This window comes from Amblyraja radiata, chromosome 14 (assembly GCF_010909765.2).
Source record: "Amblyraja radiata isolate CabotCenter1 chromosome 14, sAmbRad1.1.pri, whole genome shotgun sequence".
Classification (NCBI taxonomy): domain Eukaryota; kingdom Metazoa; phylum Chordata; class Chondrichthyes; order Rajiformes; family Rajidae; genus Amblyraja; species Amblyraja radiata.
Window position 1 is genome coordinate 4853646 of NC_045969.1, and position 18785 is coordinate 4872430.

General features: G+C 49.8%; 1 protein-coding gene across 1 annotated transcript in view; it reads left to right on the forward strand.

Annotated features, from left to right (window-relative positions):
- The first annotated feature begins 547 nt into the window (after nucleotides 1–547).
- adamts5 (ADAM metallopeptidase with thrombospondin type 1 motif 5) overlaps nucleotides 548–18785 on the forward strand; it is a 51235-nt gene continuing 32997 nt past the window's right edge. The window contains exons 1-3 of the mRNA XM_033032384.1: nucleotides 548–1899; nucleotides 13793–13925; nucleotides 17332–17499. Of these exons, the coding sequence (XP_032888275.1) occupies nucleotides 949–1899; nucleotides 13793–13925; nucleotides 17332–17499 (1252 nt within the window). The 5' untranslated portion in view covers nucleotides 548–948. The remainder of the gene's footprint in view (nucleotides 1900–13792; nucleotides 13926–17331; nucleotides 17500–18785) is intronic.

Sequence of the window (18785 nt, forward strand, 5' to 3'; positions counted from 1 at the left end):
AGCCGTGTCTTTACGCTGGGTGATAATTTCAGTGATACCTGAACTTGGTGCCAAAGACACCGATTTTTAAACCATCAAGTCAAGTGAGTTTGTTGTCATGTGTCCCTGATAGGACAATGACATTCTTGCTTTGCTTCAGCACAACAGAACATAGTAGGAGGTACACAAAATTGCTGGGGAAACTCAGCGGGTGCAGCAGCATCTATGGAGCGAAGGAAATAGGCGACGTTTCGGGCCGAAACCCTTCTTCAGACGGAGAACATAGTAGGCATTGACTACAAAACAGATCAGTGTGTCCATATACCGTAATATAAATATATACATCAGTCGTGATGTGGTTAAACCCTGCCAGGTTTTTGGTGGCTGGCTCCGTGGATTCCGCGTCGCTTTGGCGAGGAGATCTCGGCTTGAGGAGGGGAGGGGAGGGGAGTTGGGGAAAGGGGAGGGGAGGCTGCTTGAGCCGGCGGCGATTGGGTTGTCGCCGGCCGGGGAGGAAAGGAGGGAGAGAGGGAGGAGCGCTGGGAAGCCTCCGCCTCCCTCACGCAGCCGTGACGAGCGGCAGCAGCCGGTGTTTTGAGGCTGCACACAACTCTCTATAAATTCAAATGCACCGATTGCTTCGCCTCTTACACACCCATTGATCCCTTTCCCCAATTCGCAGGGAGAGCGGACAAGAGAGGGGGGGGAAAACAAAAACAAAAAAAGCAGCAAGCAAGCAAGCAAAAGAAAAAAACAACAAAATATATATAGAGAGAGAGGGAGACAGAGGGAGAGAGAGCAAAGAAGTCTTCTTTGCAATAGAAGTTTACTTGCAAAATAAGCACTCATTGTCGCGATTAGTAACTTGGAAAGTTAGCTTTTTTGTTGTTGATAAAGCCGAGGAATAATTGTTTAGGAAACTGTGCGTTTTTTCAGCTTTCACCTGTAGGTTTAGCAAACCCCGGGACGATGTTGTGGCTGGTGTTCGGCGTGTGGTGTATCCCGGTGCTGTGCCTTGCTGGGGACGAGTCTAAACGCCCGGCTCGGCGGCTGCCGGACGAGAACCCGCGGCCGGGATGGAGGCGGACGAGCGGGCTGGTGAAGTCGGTGGACCGCATCTACGCCGGCGACGGCAAGCTGGGCTACATGGTGTACGCGGACGGCAAGAGGTTCCTGCTCGACCTGCAGCGAGACGAGGCGGTGGCTTCGGTCGGCTTCGGCCACCAACCTGTCACTCTGGCGGCGGGGGGCTGGCAGCCGGCGGACGGGCCGAGCGGCCGCTGCTTCTACCGGGGCACGGTGGACGGTAACCCCGAGTCACTGGCCGTGTTCAACGTGTGCGGGGCACTGGATGGCTTCTTCGCCCTGGGGAGCTGGCGATACACCATCAGCCCGCGGCAAGGCGAGGAGAGGCGGGGGGACAACCGGGCGTTCGGGGACGGTTCAGCCCCGGTGCATCACCTCTTCACCCGGGACTCGTTCAGCTTCCAGACGGTGGGGCACCCGAGCCGCTGCGAGATCCGTGGCTCCGGGCCGAGGGGCGGGGAGCCGCCGGGAGCCGCCGGGCAGCGGGGACACCGGACGGGGCGATCCAGGCGCTCGGTGTCCCGACCCCGCTACGTCAAGCTGCTGCTGGTGGCTGATGCCACCATGTCGGCCAAGTACGGGCGCCACCTCCAGCACTACCTGCTTACCCTGGCCTCCATCGCCTCCAAGTTGTACGGGCACGCCAGCATCGAGAACCCGCTGCGCCTGGCCGTGGTCAACATCACGGCGGTCAGGGATGCGGCCGACGGGCCGAAGGTCGACAAGAACGCGGCGGCCACCCTGAAGAACTTCTGCCGGTGGCAGCACTCCCGGTACAGCGGCGCCGGACAGCACGGAGACCGGCACGATGCAGCCCTGCTCTTCACCCGGGAGGTAGGTCCTCGGCTAGTAATATGCTCTCTAACACCCACGTTCCCCCAACCTCCCAACTCCCCCCCCCCCCCCCCCCCCCAACCTCTCACCACCCCCACCCACCCGTTCCCCTCCCCAACTTATCCCCTCGCCAATACCCCCCCCCCCCCCCCCCCCCCCCACCTTTCCCCCTCCAATCTCTCCCCCGGACCGCCCCAACCCCCCCCCCCCCCCCAATCTATCCCCTCTCCAATCTCCCCCACCTTTCCCCCTCCAATCTCTCCCTCTGTGTGTGTGTATCTGTGTGTGCGTGTATCTGTATCTGTGTGTGTGTGTATATGTGCGTGTTCAAGACACAAGGAACTGCAGATGCTGGAACATTGAGCAAAACACAAAGTGCTGGAGGAACTCAGCGGGTTGGGCAGCATTTGTGGAGGGAATGGGACATGATATTTTTGGGTCGGTAGCCTTCAGTATGTATTGCTGTTGATGGCTTGCACTCTGCATGAACCTCCAACACCCCCCCCCCCCCCCCCCCCCCCCTCCCTCCCTGTAAACAGAGAGACTGTAAGACAGACACAAAATACTGGAGTAACTCAGCAGGTCAGGCAGCATCTCTGGAGAACATGGAGAAGTGCCATTTCGGGTCGAAACCCTTCTTCAGGTGCCTATCCACGTTCTCCTGACCCGCTGAGTCACTCCAGCACTTTGTGTCTACCTTTGGTATAAACAGGCATCTGCAGTTCCTTGTTTGGACTTTCTGCTGCCTGTTATATTGGTTAGGAGTCAACAGAGACAGGTCCTTGGGTTCTGTCCGTCCCAGAGTAACTGGTTAACACATACCTCATGCATCAACTCTCATCTACCCCCTTCCCCAATCCTTCACTAATACCCTTGTCTCTATCTCGAATTAGCTCAAAGAGTGATAACCTCACAATTCTATCATGTAGAGGTCTATTCTGAAGTAGGGACCCAACCTGAAAGGTCGACTGTCCACCACCTCGGCGGATGCTGCCTGACCCACTGAGTCACTCCACCACGTTGTTTTCGGCTCAGTATGCCACCGTCTGTATCAATCAATCAATCAATCAATCAATCAGTTTTATTCATCACATACACATGTAAGTGCAGTGATATGAATTTGCCAGCAGCGACACACTTGAAAAGAACACACAATACACAATAAGATTTAACACAAACATCCACCACAGCATTCTTCACTGTGGTGTAAGGCACAAAGTACAGTCAGTCCTCCTCCTTTGTTCACCCGTGGTCGGGGCCATAACCCTCCGTAGTCGCAGCTACGGACGCCCCAGTGTACAGGCCCTCTCGTCGGGATGGTCGAAACTCCGACGTCGGGACGGTCGAACACTCTTGGAGGTCCCGAAACGGCCACTTTCCAACCTAGAGGCCGCGGCTTCAGGATGTTGTAGCCGCAGCCTCCGGCAGGAATGAGTAAACCAGTCAGGATCTGTATGATTTATACAATGGTTATTAAGCCACTGGATAGTGAACTGATCGGTTTTCCCTCCAAACCAATTTGCGGAAAAATAGACACAAATAGATCGGATCGATGGCCAGAGTAGGTGAATCGAGGACCAGAGGACATAGGTTTAAGGTGAATGGGAAAAGATTTAATAGGAATCTGAGGGGTATCTTTTTCACACAAAGCGTGGTGGGTGTATGGAATGAGTAGTTGAGGCCGGGACTATCCCAACGTTTAAGATACAGTTAGACAGGTAAATGGATTGTACACAAAAATGCTGGAGAAACTCAGCGGGTGCAGCAGCATCTATGGAGCGAAGGAAATAGGCAACGTTTCGGGCCGAAACCCTTCTTCAGGACAGGACAGGTTTGGAGGGCTGTGGGCCAAGCGCAGGCAGGTGGTACTGCAGTGTAGCTGGGACATGTTGGCCGGTGTGGGCAAGTTGGCCGAAGGACCTGTTTCCACGCTGTATCATTCTATGACTAAGACTCTAAATATTTGCAAAATGACACGTATTTGCAAAAGGAGCTACAAAATTTGTAATTTTATGACAGGGGAATAAAAAAAATAACACATTGCTGAGGTGTCATCTTGATGGAAATGTGTTGGAGGTGGGATCTTGAGTTGTATTTGGAGATGATTCAATTGGAGATGGTTTGTGCTGCTGAAGATGGTTTGGACTGGAGATGGTTTAGATTAGAAATGTTTGAGTCTGAAGAAGGGTCTCGACCCCGCAAAACGTCACCCATCCCTTCTCTCCAGAGAGGCTGCCTGGCCCGCTGAGTTTTACTCCAGCACTTTTTGAATATGTCAAATATAGAGTTGGACATGGCTTATTTTGGAGGCGGTTCGGTTCACTGGCTTGGCGCTGTCTCTGGTGCTTTGGAATGGGGCGGTAAAGGGATGCATTCTTTCCGCAGAGCGTCTTGGAGTCAACGTGAACCAGAAACACCCTCCCAATCTCGGTCAGCTGTTTGTAAACACAGCGCTGTGGATTTGCAAGCCTTGTGTAGCACGCGTGTGCAACATTAAAGGCAGCTCCAAGTTCATGAGTTATTTTCCACTGGTTCACAAACATGTCAGTGGAGTAAGTTGCAAGCTTGTCACGGCCGGGCAATTTATAGGCTATTCCCTCTGAGGAGCTCATGAGATTGTTTTTGCCAAACGTTTAATTTTCCTTTAAACACAAAAAAAAAAAGGCGGCGCCCCTTTAAGCCGGACCGCTGCTAATTCTGGAGCATTCGGTAAAGTGCCAGAGGTTTTTTTGACTCGGTCGGAATTTCAGCAGCAGATACAGTCTGTGACCGGGACCAGGTCACACACATACAGCACTTGCATAACATGCAACCCACCCCCACCCCCCCTGCACCCTCAGTGTTTCTGTGGCCGTGCATCGATAGGAAGCTTGTGGGATGTTTAATATAGGCTGCAGGTCACCCGTTAGAAACACAAGCACTGGATCAGGGATGGTGAAGGAGAGATAATACTCCAACCCTTCAATATTGAGGCGGAGGGAGAGACGGAGAGGGGAGTAGAGAGATGGGGGGGATAGGGAGAGAGAGGGGGGTAGGGGTAGAGAGAGAGAGAGAGGGGGGGTAGGGGTAGAGAGAGAGAGAGGGGGGGGGTAGGGGTAGAGGGGGGGGGTAGGGGTAGAGAGAGAGGGGGGGGTAGGGGTAGAGAGAGAGAGAGGGGGGGGTAGGGGGAGAGGAGGGGGGTAGGGGTAGAGAGAGGGGGGGTAGGGGAGAGGGGGTGGGGTAGAGAGAGAGAGAGAGAGAGAGGTAGAGCGATGGAGAGGGGGAGGAAGAGAGTGAGGGGAGGAGGAGGGAGAGGGGGAAGAGGAGAGAGAGGAGGGGAGGTAGAGAGAGGGAGGGAGGTTGAGAGATGGGAAGTAGAGAGAGAGGGAGGTAGAGAGAGAGGGGGTAGAGAGAGGGAGAGAGAGGGGAGGGGAGGAGAGAGAGGGGAAGAAGAGATAAGGGGGAGGTAGAGAGAGAGTGGGATGGAGAGAGAAGGGAGAGGAGGAGAGGGGAAGTAGAGAGAGAGGGAGGTAGAGAGAGAGAGAGAGAGAGAGAGAGAGAGAGAGAGAGAGGGGTAGAGAGAGAGGGAGGTAGAGAGAGAGAGAGAGAGGGAGGTAGAGAGAGGGGAAGTAATAATAATAATAATAATGGGTGGGATTTATATACCGCCTTTCTAATACTCAAGGCGCTTTACATCGCATTATTCATTCACTCCTCAGTCACACTCGGTGGTGGTAAGCTACTTCTGTAGCCACAGCTGCCCTGGGGCAGACTGACGGAAGCGTGGCTGCCATTCTGCGCCTACGGCCCCTCCGACCACCACCAATCACTCGCACACATTCACACACAGGCAAAGGTGGGTGAAGTGTCTTGCCCAAGGACACAACGACAGTATGCACTCCAAGCGGGATTCGAACCGGCTACCTTCCAGTCGCCAGCCGAACACTTAGCCCATTGTGCCATCTGTCGTCCCAAGTAGAGAGAGAGGGAGGGGAGAGGGGGAGATAGACATGAACATCAGTCTGAAGAAGGGCCCCAACATGAAACACCACCTATCCATATTCTCCAGAGATACCGCCGGACCCACTGAGTTACTCCAGCACTTTGTGTTTCTTTCACCCACAGATATCCTCTCCTAGTTAGTATTATTTGCGCAGGGATGCTGCCTTAGATTGGAGGGCTTTATCTAACGTGGAGATATTGGATAGGCCATGGCAGATCATTGGTGCAAGTTCATAGGCTCATAAGCAATAGGAGCAGAATTAGGCCATTCGGCCCATCGAGTCTACTCCGCCATTCAATGGTGGCTGATCTATCTCTCCCTCCCAACCCAATTCTCCTGCCTTCTCCCCGTATCCCCTGACACCCGTACTGATCAAAAATCTGCCAATCCCAGCCTTAAAAATGGCCAATGACTTGGCCTCTATCGCAACAACCCTAATAACAATACAGCAATCCTTCCAGTAATACACTAACTCCACTGATAACTCCGCTCGACTGACTTAGGATGAAAGAATGGGTCGACTGGGCTTGTATTCACTGGAATTTAGAGGGATTAGAGGAGATCTTATAGAAACATATAAAATTCTTAAAGGATTGGACAGGTTAGATGCAGGAAAAAATGTTCCTGATGTTGGGGGAGTCCAGAACCAGGGGTCACAGAATTAAGGGGTAGGCCATTTAGGACTGAGATGAGAAAAAATAAATCACCCAGAGAGTTGTGAAACTGTGGAACTCTCTGCCACAGAAGGCAGTGGAGGCCAATTCACTGGATGTTTTCAAGAGAGAGTTAGATTTAGCTCTTGGGGGCTAACAGAATCATGGGATTATGGGGGGGAAAAGCAGGAACGGGGTACTGATTTTGGATGATCAGCCGTGATAATATTGAATGGTGGTGCTGGTTCAAAGGGCTGATTGGCCTACTCTTGCACCTATTTTCTATTTTTCTATGTTTCTAAAGCATTAATCACCTTGCCAATGCTTTAACCATAATTCTATGGCTTTTACACAGCTGGATGTTTTGAGATGCATTAGGCTGAGGTCCTTTGTGGTCCAGAGTTCTGTTAATATGTGTCTAGTGGGACCTTTCATCAGACTTTAGTGTGCCTTTCATTGAAGCAACCTGCCCATGTTATTTCATATATTACAGGGGGGAAATGCCCATTAATTACTTATCTATCTGCCCACCATGTGATATTTTATTTCTGGTACTTTTTTAAGAAAAATCATTTAAAATGTCTATCCTGTAGAGGCAGGAAACATGTTCCCGATGTTGGGGGAGTCCAGAACCAGGGGCCGCACATTTTAAGAATAAGGAGTAAGCCATTTAGAACGGAGACGAGGAAACACTTTTTCTCACAGAGAGTGGTGAGTCTGTGGAATTCTCTGCCTCAGAGGGCAGTGTAGGCAGGTTCTCTGGATGCTTTCAAGAGAGAGCTAGATAGGGCTCTTAAAGATAGCGGAGTCAGGGGATATGGGGAGAAGGCAGGAACGGAGGTACTGATTGGGGATTATCAGCCATGATCACATTGAATGGCGGTGCTGGCTCGAAGGGCCAAATGGCCTACTCCTGCACCTATTGTCTATAGTCTGTTTTAGAGAGGGTGTGTGGATTCAGAGAACAGATAGAACCTCTTTGGTTGAGTTCAGGGGTTTATAGAGTCCTATCGCGTGGAAACAGGCCCTTCAGCCCAACTTGTCCATGCTGTACTAGATGCCTCATCAACGCAGGTCCCACCTGCCTGCGTTTGGCCATTATCCCTCTAAGCCTTTCCTATCCATGTGGCGTAGTTTAGAGATAGCATGGAAACTGGCCCTTCGGCCCACCCTCTCCATGCTGACCATCTATCACCCGTTCACATTAGTTCTATGTTTCCCCACCTTCTCATCCACTCCCCACACACTAGGGGCAATTTACAGAGGGCCAGTTAACCTACAAACCCACAGCGCCTTTGAGGATGTGGGAGGAAACCGGAGCACCCGGAGGAAACCCACGCAGTCACAGGGAGAACATGGAAACTCCACACAGGCAGCAGCCAAGGTCAGGATCAAACCTGGTTCTCTGTGCGCTGTGAGGCAGCGGCTCTACCAGCTGCGCCACCTGTCTAAATGACATTTAAATGCTTAAAGTACCTACCCGAACTACCTCCTGTGCCAGCTCAGCGGGTCAGGCAGCATCTCTGGAGAAAGGCGATAGCTGACGTTTTGGGTCGAGAGCCTTCTTCAGAGGTCCCAGGAAGTGTTTCGGCCCGAAACGTCACCGATTGCTTTTCCCCAGAGACGCTGCCTGACCCGCTGAGTTACTCCAGCACTTTGTGTCCATCTTCGGTGTAAACCAAGCACCTGCAGTTCCTTCCCGACACATCTCCACTGGCAGCTTGTATCAACCACCCTCTCTGGTGGTAAAAGGTTCCCGCTCCTGTTCCTGTTAAATCTCTCCCCTCTCACCTTAGGGTTCAGTTCATGAGTGGTCAGGAGCTTGTGTGTGTGTGTTTGTGTCAATAACTGCACTATGAATAGATGGCAGTTAGTTTCCCTCTGGGGATGCTAACTGCTCAACAAAACTTGCCATCAAATCCCACATGATTGTGACCGACAGCGTTGTGAGATTGTGTAAATATTAGACACCAAGGCTGTTTGTTTCCCCTGTGTTTGTCCACATATATTTGTGCATCTCTTCCTCATGTGCTGCGACACACTCTCACCGACATCTATTTATTTTCCTAAAGATATTTTGTCAGCCAAAAGAAAAAATGCACTGTTGCCCTGTGACTTTTATGGGATGTCCCATTGCAAATATCGGGCTGAGCAGCACCTGATTCATGGGTCTAGTGTAGTTTTGTGATACATAGAAAACACAGAAACATAGAAAATAGCAGGAGTAGGCCATTCGGCCCTTCGAGCCTGCACCGCCATTCAATATGATCATGGCTGATCATCCAACTCAGTATCCTGTACTTGCCTTCTCTCCATACCCCCTGATCCCTTTAGCCACAAGGGCCACATCTAACTCCCTCTTAAATATAGCCAATGGAACTGGCCTCAACTACCTTCTGTGGCAGAGAATTCCATAGATTCATCACTCTCTGTGTGAAAAATGTTTTTCTCATCTCGGTCCTAAAAGATTTCCCCCTTATCCTTAAACTGTGACCCCTTGTCCTGGACTTCCCCAACATCGGAAACAATCTTCCTGCATCTAGCCTGTCCAACCCCTTAAGAATTTTGAAAGTTTCTATAAGATCCCCCCTCAATCTTCTAAATTCTAGCGAGTACAAGCTGAGTCTATCCAGTCTTACTTCATATGAAAGTCCTGACATCCCAGGAATCAGTCTGGTGAACCTTCTCTGTACTCCCTCTATGGCAAGAATGTATTTCCTCAGATTAGGAGACCAAAACTGTACGCAATACTCCAGGTGTGGTCTCACCAAGACCCTGTACAACTGCAGTAGAATCTCCCTGCTCCTATACTTAAATCCTCTTGCTATGAATGCTAACATACCATTCGCTTTCTTTACTGCCTGCTGCACCTGCATGCCTACTCTCAATGACTGGTGTACCATGACACCCAGGTCACGTACAACATGGAACATTGGCCCACCGAGTCCATGCCGACCAGCGATCATCCCATGCACTAGCACTATCCTACACACACTCGGGATGGTTTAAAGCCCTGTCCCACTGTACGAGTTCATTCAAGAGCTCTCCCGAGTTTAAAAAAAAATCAAACTCGTGATAACCATATAACCATATAACAATTACAGCACGGAAATAGGCCATCTCGACCCTTCTAGTCCGTGCCGAACACGTATTCTCCCCTAGTCCCATATACCTGCACTCAGACCATAACCCTCCATTCCTTTCCGTCCATATAACTATCCAATTTATTTTTAAATGATAAAAACGAACCTGCCTCCACCACCTTCACTGGAAGCTCATTCCACACAGCCACCACTCTCTGAGTAAAGAAGTTCCCCCTCATGTTACTCCTAAACTTCTGTCCCTTAATTCTCAAGTCATGTCCCCTTGTTTGAATCTTCCCTACTCTCAGTGGGAAAAGCTTATCCACGTCAACTCTGTCTATCCCTCTCATCATTTTAAAGACCTCTATCAAGTCCCCCCTTAACCTTCTGCGCTCCAAAGAATAAAGACCTAACTTGTTCAACCTAGAATATACATAGCGAGTACATCGGAGGTAGGGGACGTCTCTTAGTGGCTCGTAACGCTAACGGCGGGTACTCGGGAAATGCGGTAAGCTCGGGAAGACTCGTGAAGATTTTTCAACGTGTTGAAAAATGTCCACGAGAGCCCCGAGTACCTGCGAGCGGCTGTTATCGTAAATCTCCGAGTTCGAATCAGGGCAAACTCGGGGGAAACACTTGAATGAACTCGTACAGTGGGGCAGGGCCTACAATTTACAGAAGTCAATTAACCTACGAACCTGAGATGGACACAAAATGCTGGAGTAAAGCCCCTGTCCCACTTTCCCGAGTAACTCACAAACTCTCCCGAGTTTTCCCCTTGATTCGAACTCGGAGAATTACGGCAATAGTCGTTCGTAGGTACTCGGGGCTATTTCTTTAACTCGTGGACATTTTTCAACATGTTGATAAAACGTCCCGACTTACCTGATGCCCCGAGTTCCTACGGCTGGCGTTACGAGCCGCTAGGAAACATCCACGGACTCCTACGGACTCGCTACCGATTATTTTCCGACATTCCTCAAGTTCGAATCAAGGGGAAAACTCGGGAGAGTTCGTGAGTAACTCGGGAAAGTGGGACAGGGCCTTAACCCAGTGGGTCAGGCAGCATCTGTGGAGAACGTGGATGGGTGACGTTTCAAGTCTTAAGATTGCTTTCTGCTCGACTTACAAACACGCACTGTGGTCAACTTGCAATTTTAGAAGCCAATTATAACCGAGAAACTTGCACGTCTTTGGAATATGGGCGGAGACCGGAGCACCCGGAGAAAACCCACGCAGGTCACGGGGAGGACGTGAAAACTCCGAACAGACAGCACCCGTGGTCGGGGTTGAGCCTGGGTCCCTGGTGCTGTAAGGCAGCAACTCTACCGCTGCGCCACTGTGCCACCATATTTTTCAGTATTTATTTTGTTCTATGTTGATTTAATTGTGCGTTCAACAGCAACTCTTCCACCACGCCTCTGTACTGATGCTTGTTTCAGGATCTTGGAGCTAATGCCAGCGACTTGCACAAAAACACCAGTCATTTGCTTTCCCTTTCTACCATGTTATTTTTATAATTATCATGTTTTGCTGGTTCTCTGCAGTGTTGGGTTTTTTTCTCTTCCTCTCCCTTTCCATTGCTCCACTGGTGACCAGTTTGCACAGTGCTCCATCTTCCTCGGTTAGCTGACAAGCCACCACTGTTGCCCACGGTGGGACAAGACTTCAGTCTCGTCAACTTCACAGAGCAACTTAGTTTAGTTTAGAGATACAACACGGAAACAGGCCCTTCGGCCCACCGAATGCATCGGCCAGCGATCCCCTACACATTAACACTATCCCACACACACTAGGGACAATTTACATTTATACCAAGGCAATTACCCTACAAACCCCGGCGATGTCTTTGGAGTGTGGGAGGAGACCGAAGATCTCGGAGAAAACCCAGGCAGGTCACGGGGAGAACATACAAACTCCGTACAAATTTCAGGAAGGACATTCTTGCTATTGAGGGAGTGCAGCGTAGGTTCACAAGGTTAATTCCCGGGATGGCGGGACTGTCGTATGCTGAGAGAATGGAGCGGCTGGGCTTGTATACTCCAGAGTTTAGAAGGATGAGAGGAGATCTTATTGAAACATATAAGATTATTAAGGGTTTGGACACGCTAGAGGCAGGAAACATGTTCCCGATGTTGGGGGAGTCCAGAACCAGGGGCCACCGTTTAAGAATAAGGGGTAAGCCATTCAGAACGGAGATGAGGAAGCACTTTTTCACACAGAGAGTTGTGAGTCTGTGGAATTCTCTGCCTCAAAGGGCCGTGGAGGTCGGTTCTCTAGATACTTTCAAGAGAGAGCTAGATAGGGCTCTTAAAGATAGCGGAGTCAGGGGATATGAGGAGAAGGCAGGAACGGGGTACTGATTGTGGATAATCAGCCATGATCACATTGAATATAGCCAATGTGGCAGAGAATGTAGTTGAGGCCAGTTCATTGGCTATATTTAAGAGGGAGTTAGATGTGGCCCTTGTGGCTAAAGGGATCAGGGGGTATGGAGAGAAGCCAGGTACAGGATACTGAGTTGGATGATCAGCCATGATCATATTGAATGGCAGTGCAGGCTCGAAGGGCCGAATGGCCTACTCCTGCACCTATTTTCTATGTTTCTAAGTTTCTATGAATGGCGGTGCAGGCTCGAAGGGCCTAATGACCTACTCCTGCACCTATTGTCTATTGTCTAACTCCGTGCAGACAGCACCCGTAGTCTGGATCGAACCCGGGTCTCTGGCGCTGTAAGACAGCAACTCTACCGCTGCCCCACGATGCCGCCCTAATAATCTGCAGCGTTGTTTTAATGTCTGGCTCTTTAAGCTAAAGTGTTTGTGTGTCCACTGCTCCAATCACTACTCCTCTGGGCTGTGCTCTAAATAAATAATTTTGGATAATCATAGCTGCTTGCTAATGTTAGATTCAATCTCGGAAGGATTCTGCAACAGATAATCAGTTTCCTTCCTGGTTTTATCTTTAAAATTGTTTGCATTGCCTGGCTCTTCACTAGTTTTCAAAAGTATCATAATTGTTACAGAGTGTTACAGCAGCACAGTGGTAGAGCTACTGCCTTACAGCGCCAGAGACCCAGGTTCGATCCCGACTACGGGTGCTGTCTGTACGGAGTTTGTACCTTCTCCCTGCTGTGACCTGCGCGGGTTTTCTCCGAGTGCTCCGGTTTCCTCCCACACTCCAAAGACGTACAAGTTAGCAGGTTAATTGGCTTGGTATAATTGTAAATCGTCCCCAGTGTGTGTAGGAAAGTGCTAGTAGTTGGGGGTCGCTGGTCAGCGCGGACTTGGTGGGACAAAGGGCCTGTTTCAGCGCTGCCTCTCTAAACTAAACTAAACTCTGGGTGATATGAACATTGACTTCTCTAATTTCAGGTAGTCATAGAAACATAGAAACATAGAAAATAGGCGCAGGAGTAGGCCATTCGGCCCTTCGAGCCTACACTGCCATTCAATATGATCATGGCTGATCATCCAACTCAGTATCCCGTACCTGCCTTCTCTCCGTACCCCCTGATCCCCCTAGCCACAAGGGCCACATCTAACTCCCTCTTAAATATAGCCAATGAACTGGCCTCAACTACCTTCTGTGGCAGAGAATTCCACAGATTCACCACTCTAGTCCTTACTTTCTACTCCCCTCCTCAGCTCTCCCTCAGCCCTCTGGCTCCACCAGTTCCTTTCTTCCTTCCCCCGCACCCTCACGTCAGTCTGAAGAAGGGTCTCGACCCGAAACGTTGCCTATTTCCTTCGCTCCATAGATGCTGCCTCACCCGCTGAGTTTCTCCAGCATTTTTGTCTTCCTTCGATTTTCCAGCATCTGCAGTTCCTTCTTAAACATAAACTCTGGGTGCTCCTGTTTCCTCCCGCACTCCAGGTTTGTCGGACAATTGGCTTGGTATAATTATAAAAATCTCCCTAGTGTGTGTAGGATAGTGTTAATGTGGGGGCTGGTTGGTCGGCGCAGACTCGATGGGCCGATGGGCCGAAGGGCCTGTTTCCGCGCTGTATCTCTAAACTAAAAAGGTGATGTTTCGGGTCAGGACCCTTCTTCAGACTGATGTTTCATGTTGGGAATCTTCTTCAGACAGGGTTTCCCAACCCGAGGAAGAAAGCTTCCGAATGTCTTAGTTTGAATCTAATAATTTTCCATCTGTCTTGTCGTCCTCTTCACAGAATCTGTGCGGCCACCATTCGTGTGACACGTTGGGGATGGCGGACGTGGGGACCATCTGTTCCTCTCACCGTAGCTGTGCGATCATTGAAGACGACGGGCTGCACGCCGCGTTTACCGTCGCTCATGAGATCGGTGAGTCGAAGAGAGCCCCCTGCCCCTTCGGGGAAACCCCTGGTGGACCCCAGACAAACTCGGCCCATATCACAGTATTAGAGTCGCTGCCTCAAAGCGCCACAGACCCGCGTTCGATCCTGACTACGGGCGTGCTGCCTGTACGGAGTTTGTACGTTCTCCCCGTGACCTGCATGGGGTTTCTCCGGGAGCTCCGGTTTCCTCCCACGCTCCAAAGACGTGCAGGTTTTGTAGGTTAATTGGCTCATAGGTAAAATTGTAAATTGTCCCTAGAGTGTGTGTGGGATAGTGTTAGTGTGCGGGGATTACTAGTCACCGCAGACTCGGTGGGCCGAATGGCCTGTTCCACGCTATATCTCTAAATTAAACTAAACTAAATCCCTCTAAACCTTTCCTATACATGTGCCTGTCCAAATGTATTTTAAATGCTGTTTAAGCTACCTGCCTCATTTATCTCCATTGGCAGCCCATTCCATAATCCCACCACCCTCTTCACTTAAAAAGTTGCCCCTCAGGTTCCTTTTAAATCTTTCCCCTCTCGCCTGAAACCTATTTACATTGTGCACCTTGTTGTCACCTTCCCCTCAGCTAACAATGATCCATTCTATATTTCCTTGAGCCTCATCCCCTTTGATCTCTAATTTTCACACCTTACCCTTCCATATCTCTATGTCCCCCTCTCCCCTGACTCTCAGTCTGAAGAAGAGTCTCGACCCGAAACGTCACCCATTCCTTTTCTGTAGAGATGCTGCCTGGTTAAGAATAAGGGGTAAGCCATTTAGAATGGAGATGAGGAGACTTTTTCACACAGAGAGTTGTGAGTCTGTGGAATTCTCTACCTCAGAGGGCAGTGGAGGCCGGTTCTCTGGATACTTTCAAGAGAGAGCTAGATAGGGCTCTTAAAGATAGCGGAGTCAGGGGATATGGGGAGAAGGACGAAACGGGGTACTGATTGGGGATGATCAGCCATGATCACATTGAATGGTGGTGCTGGCTCGAATGGCCGAATGGCCTACTCCTGCACCTATTATCTATTGTCTGTCCCGCTGAGTTACTCCAGCATTTTGCGTCTATCTTAGGTGTAAATGTTGTCAAGCTGGAAAGGGGACAAAGAAGATTTACGAGGATGTTGCCAAGACTAGAGGGTGTGAGCTACAGGGAGAGGTTGAGCAGGCTGGGACTCTATTCCTTGGAGCGCAGGAGGATGAGGGGTGATCTTATAGAGGCATATAAAATCATGAGAGGAATAGATCGGGTAGATGCACAGAGTCTCTTGCCCAAAGTACGGGATTCGAGGACCAGAGGACATAGGTTTAGGGTGACGAGGAAAAGATTTAATCTGAATCTGAGGGGTAACTTTTTCCACACAAAGGGTGGTGGGTGTATGGAGCAGGTAGTTGAGGTAGGGACTATCCCAATGTTTAAGAAACAGTTAGATGTTTATCCCAATGTTTAAGAAACAGACAGCCTGTTCCGCTGAGTTACTCCAGCACTTTGTACCTATCTTCGGTGTAAACCAGCATCTACAGTTCCTTCATAAACCCACCCTGGGTAAAAGACTCTGTGCACTCACCCTATCCATTCCCCTCATGATTTTCATATAATATCACCACAAAACCTCTTGCATTCTAATCAGCACATGGAACAGTAGAGATGGCCCTTCGGCCCACAATGTCCGTGCTGAACATGATGCCAAGTTAAACTCATCTCCTCCTTTAGTTTAGTTTAGAGATACAGCACGGAAACAGGCCCTTCGGCCCACCGGGCCCTCGATGATGCCAAGTTAAACTCATCTCCTCCTTTAGTTTAGTTTAGAGATACAGCACGGAAACAGGCCCTTCGGCCCACCAGGCCCGCGCCGACCAGCGATCCCCACACATTAACACCATCCTACACCCACTAGGGACAATTTTTACATTTGCCCGAACCAATTAATCTACAAACCTGCACGTCTTTGGAGTGTGGGGGGAAACTGAAGATCTCGGAGAAAACCCACGCAGGTCACGGGGAGAACGTGCAAACTCCGTACAGACAGCACCCATAGTCCGGATCGAACCCGGGTCTCAGGCGCTGCATTCGCTGTAAGGCAGCAACTCTACCGCTGCGCCACCGTGATATCACTCTCAATTAGCTCTCACTTTAAACTTGGTTTCACTATTTTAAGGCGTCACATTGGATAGAGAATAGAATAGAATAGAATGCCATTTATTGTCATTCAAACGTACATGGTTCGAACGAAATGTTGTGTTTGAACAGACGGCACTGTGGCGCAGCGGTAGAGTTGCAGCCTTACAGCGCCAGGGACCCGGGTTCGATACTGACCGGGGGTGCTGTCTGTACGGAGTTTGTACGTTCTCCCCGTGACCTGCGTGGGTTTTCTCTGGGTGCTCCGGTTTCCTCCCACACTCCAAAGACGTACGTTAGCAGGGTAATTGGCTTAGTATAATTGTAAATTGTCCCCGGTGTGTGTAGGAAAGTGCTAGTATACGGGGATCACTGGTCGGCACGGACTTGGTGGGACGAAGGGCCTGTTTCTGCGCTGTCTCTCTAAACTAAACTTCATAAGTTTAACTTCATAACTGTGGCCTCCAGAACCAGGGACCACAGTTTAAGAATAAGGGGTAAGCCATTTAGAACGGAGACGAGGAAACACTTCTTCACACAGAGAGTTGTGAGTCTGTGGAATTCTCTTCCTCAGAGAGCGGTGGAGGCCGGTTCTCTGGATGCTTTCAAGAGAGAGTTAGATAGGGCTCTTAAAGATAGCGGAGTCAAGGGATATGGGGAGAAGGCAGGAAAGGGGTACTGATTGTGGATGATCAGCCATGATCACAGTGAATGCTGGCTCGAAGGGCCGAATGGCCTACTCCTGCACCTATTGTCTATTGTCTATTTAGGAGCAGAATTAGGCCACTCGGTCCATCAAGTCTACTCAGCCATTCAATCACGGCTGATCCATCTCTCCCTCCTAACCCCATTCTCCTGCCTTCTCCTCATAACCCCTGACTACCCGTACCATATAACCATATACCATATAACCATATAACAATTACAGCACGGAAACAGGCCATCTCGACCCTTCTAGTCCGTGCCGAACACATAATCTCCCCTAGTCCCATATACCTGCGCTCAGACCATAACCCTCCATTCCTTTCCCATCCATATAACTATCCAATTTATTTTTAAATTATAAAAACGAACCTGCCTCCACCACCTTCACTGGGAAGCTCATTCCACACAGCTACCACTCTCTGAGTAAAGAAGTTCCCCCTCATCGTACTAATCAAGAATCTATCTATCTCCGCCTTCGAAATATCCACTGACTTGACCTCCACAGCCTTCTGTGACCGTAAGTTCCACCACCCTCTGACTGAAAACTAAAATTAAATAACGTTGTTGTTGATCGCAGGGCACCTGCTGGGTCTCTCGCACGATGATTCCAAGTTCTGCGAGGAGTCTTACGGCTTGACGGAGGATAAGCGATTGATGTCGTCCATCCTGACCAGCATCGACTCTTCCAAGCCCTGGTCCAAGTGCACCTCGGCCACGGTAACAGAGTTCTTCGATGACGGCCACGGTATGTACATTGACAGACGCGCTCTTGATGTCGTATCTTTTAATCCTCCACATGCGCAGCGTGGGCGGCGTGATGATTGCGTTCATGTACAGCCTTGTCTTTGAACAACGACTTTTCACTGCACCTCGTTTTCATAGAAACATAGAAAATAGGTGCAGGAGTAGGCCATTCGGCCCTTCGAGCCTGCACCGCCATTCAATATGATCATGGCTGATCATCCAACTCAGTATCCTGTACCTGCCTTCTCTCCATACCCCCCGATCCCTTTAGCCACAAGGGCCACATCTAACTCCATCTTAAATATAGCCAATGAACTGTGGCCTCAACTACCTTCTGTGGCAGAGAATTCCACAGATTCACCACTCACTGTGTGAAAAATGTTTTTCTCATCTCGGTCCCAAAAGATTTCCCCCTTATCCTTAAACTGTGACCCCTTGTTCTGGACTTCCCCAACAATCTTCCTGTATCTAGCCTGTCCAACCCCTTAAAAATGTTGTAAGTTTCTATAAGATCCCTCCCTCAATCTTCTAAATTCTAGCGAGTACAAGCCGAGTCTATCCAGTCTTTCTTCATATGAAAGTCCTGACATCCCAGGAATCAGTCTGGTGAACCTTCTCTGTACTCCCTCTATGGCAAGAATGTCCTTCCTCACATGGTCTTTCCTCATCTTTCGGTGCACATGGCAACAATAAACTAAACTAAAGTAAACACTCGCAGTGGTGCAAGCTTGAGAACAACAGGTCTGTATGGAGTTCTCTGTGTACAGTTCGGAATTCTGCCACACTCACCTACTCACCATTAGGAGAATCCTGATTATTTTACCGCTGTCCTTGATACCAGTGTTTATTGCTCCCGTCCCACCTTGCTGTATTAGTGACTGCTCATAACCCCTACCAACAGGGCACATCCCAAATCCTGAGGAAGGGTCTCGCTATTGAGGGAGTGCAGCGTAGGTTCACCAGGTTAATTCCCGGGATGGCGGGACTGTCATATGTTGATCGAATGGAGCGGCTGGGCTTGTATACTCTGGAGTTTAGAAGGATGCGAGGGAATCTCATTGAAACATATAAGATTATTAAGGGTTTGGACACGTTAGAGGCAGGAAACATGTTCCTGATGTTGTGAGAGGCCACAGTTTAAGAATAAGGGGCAAGCCATTTAGAGCGGAGATGAGGAAAAACTTTTTCACACAGAGAGTTGTGACTCTGTGGAATTCTCTGCCTCAGAAGGCAGTGGAGGACGGTTCGCTGGATGCTTTCAAGAGAGAGTTAGATAGAGCTCTTAAA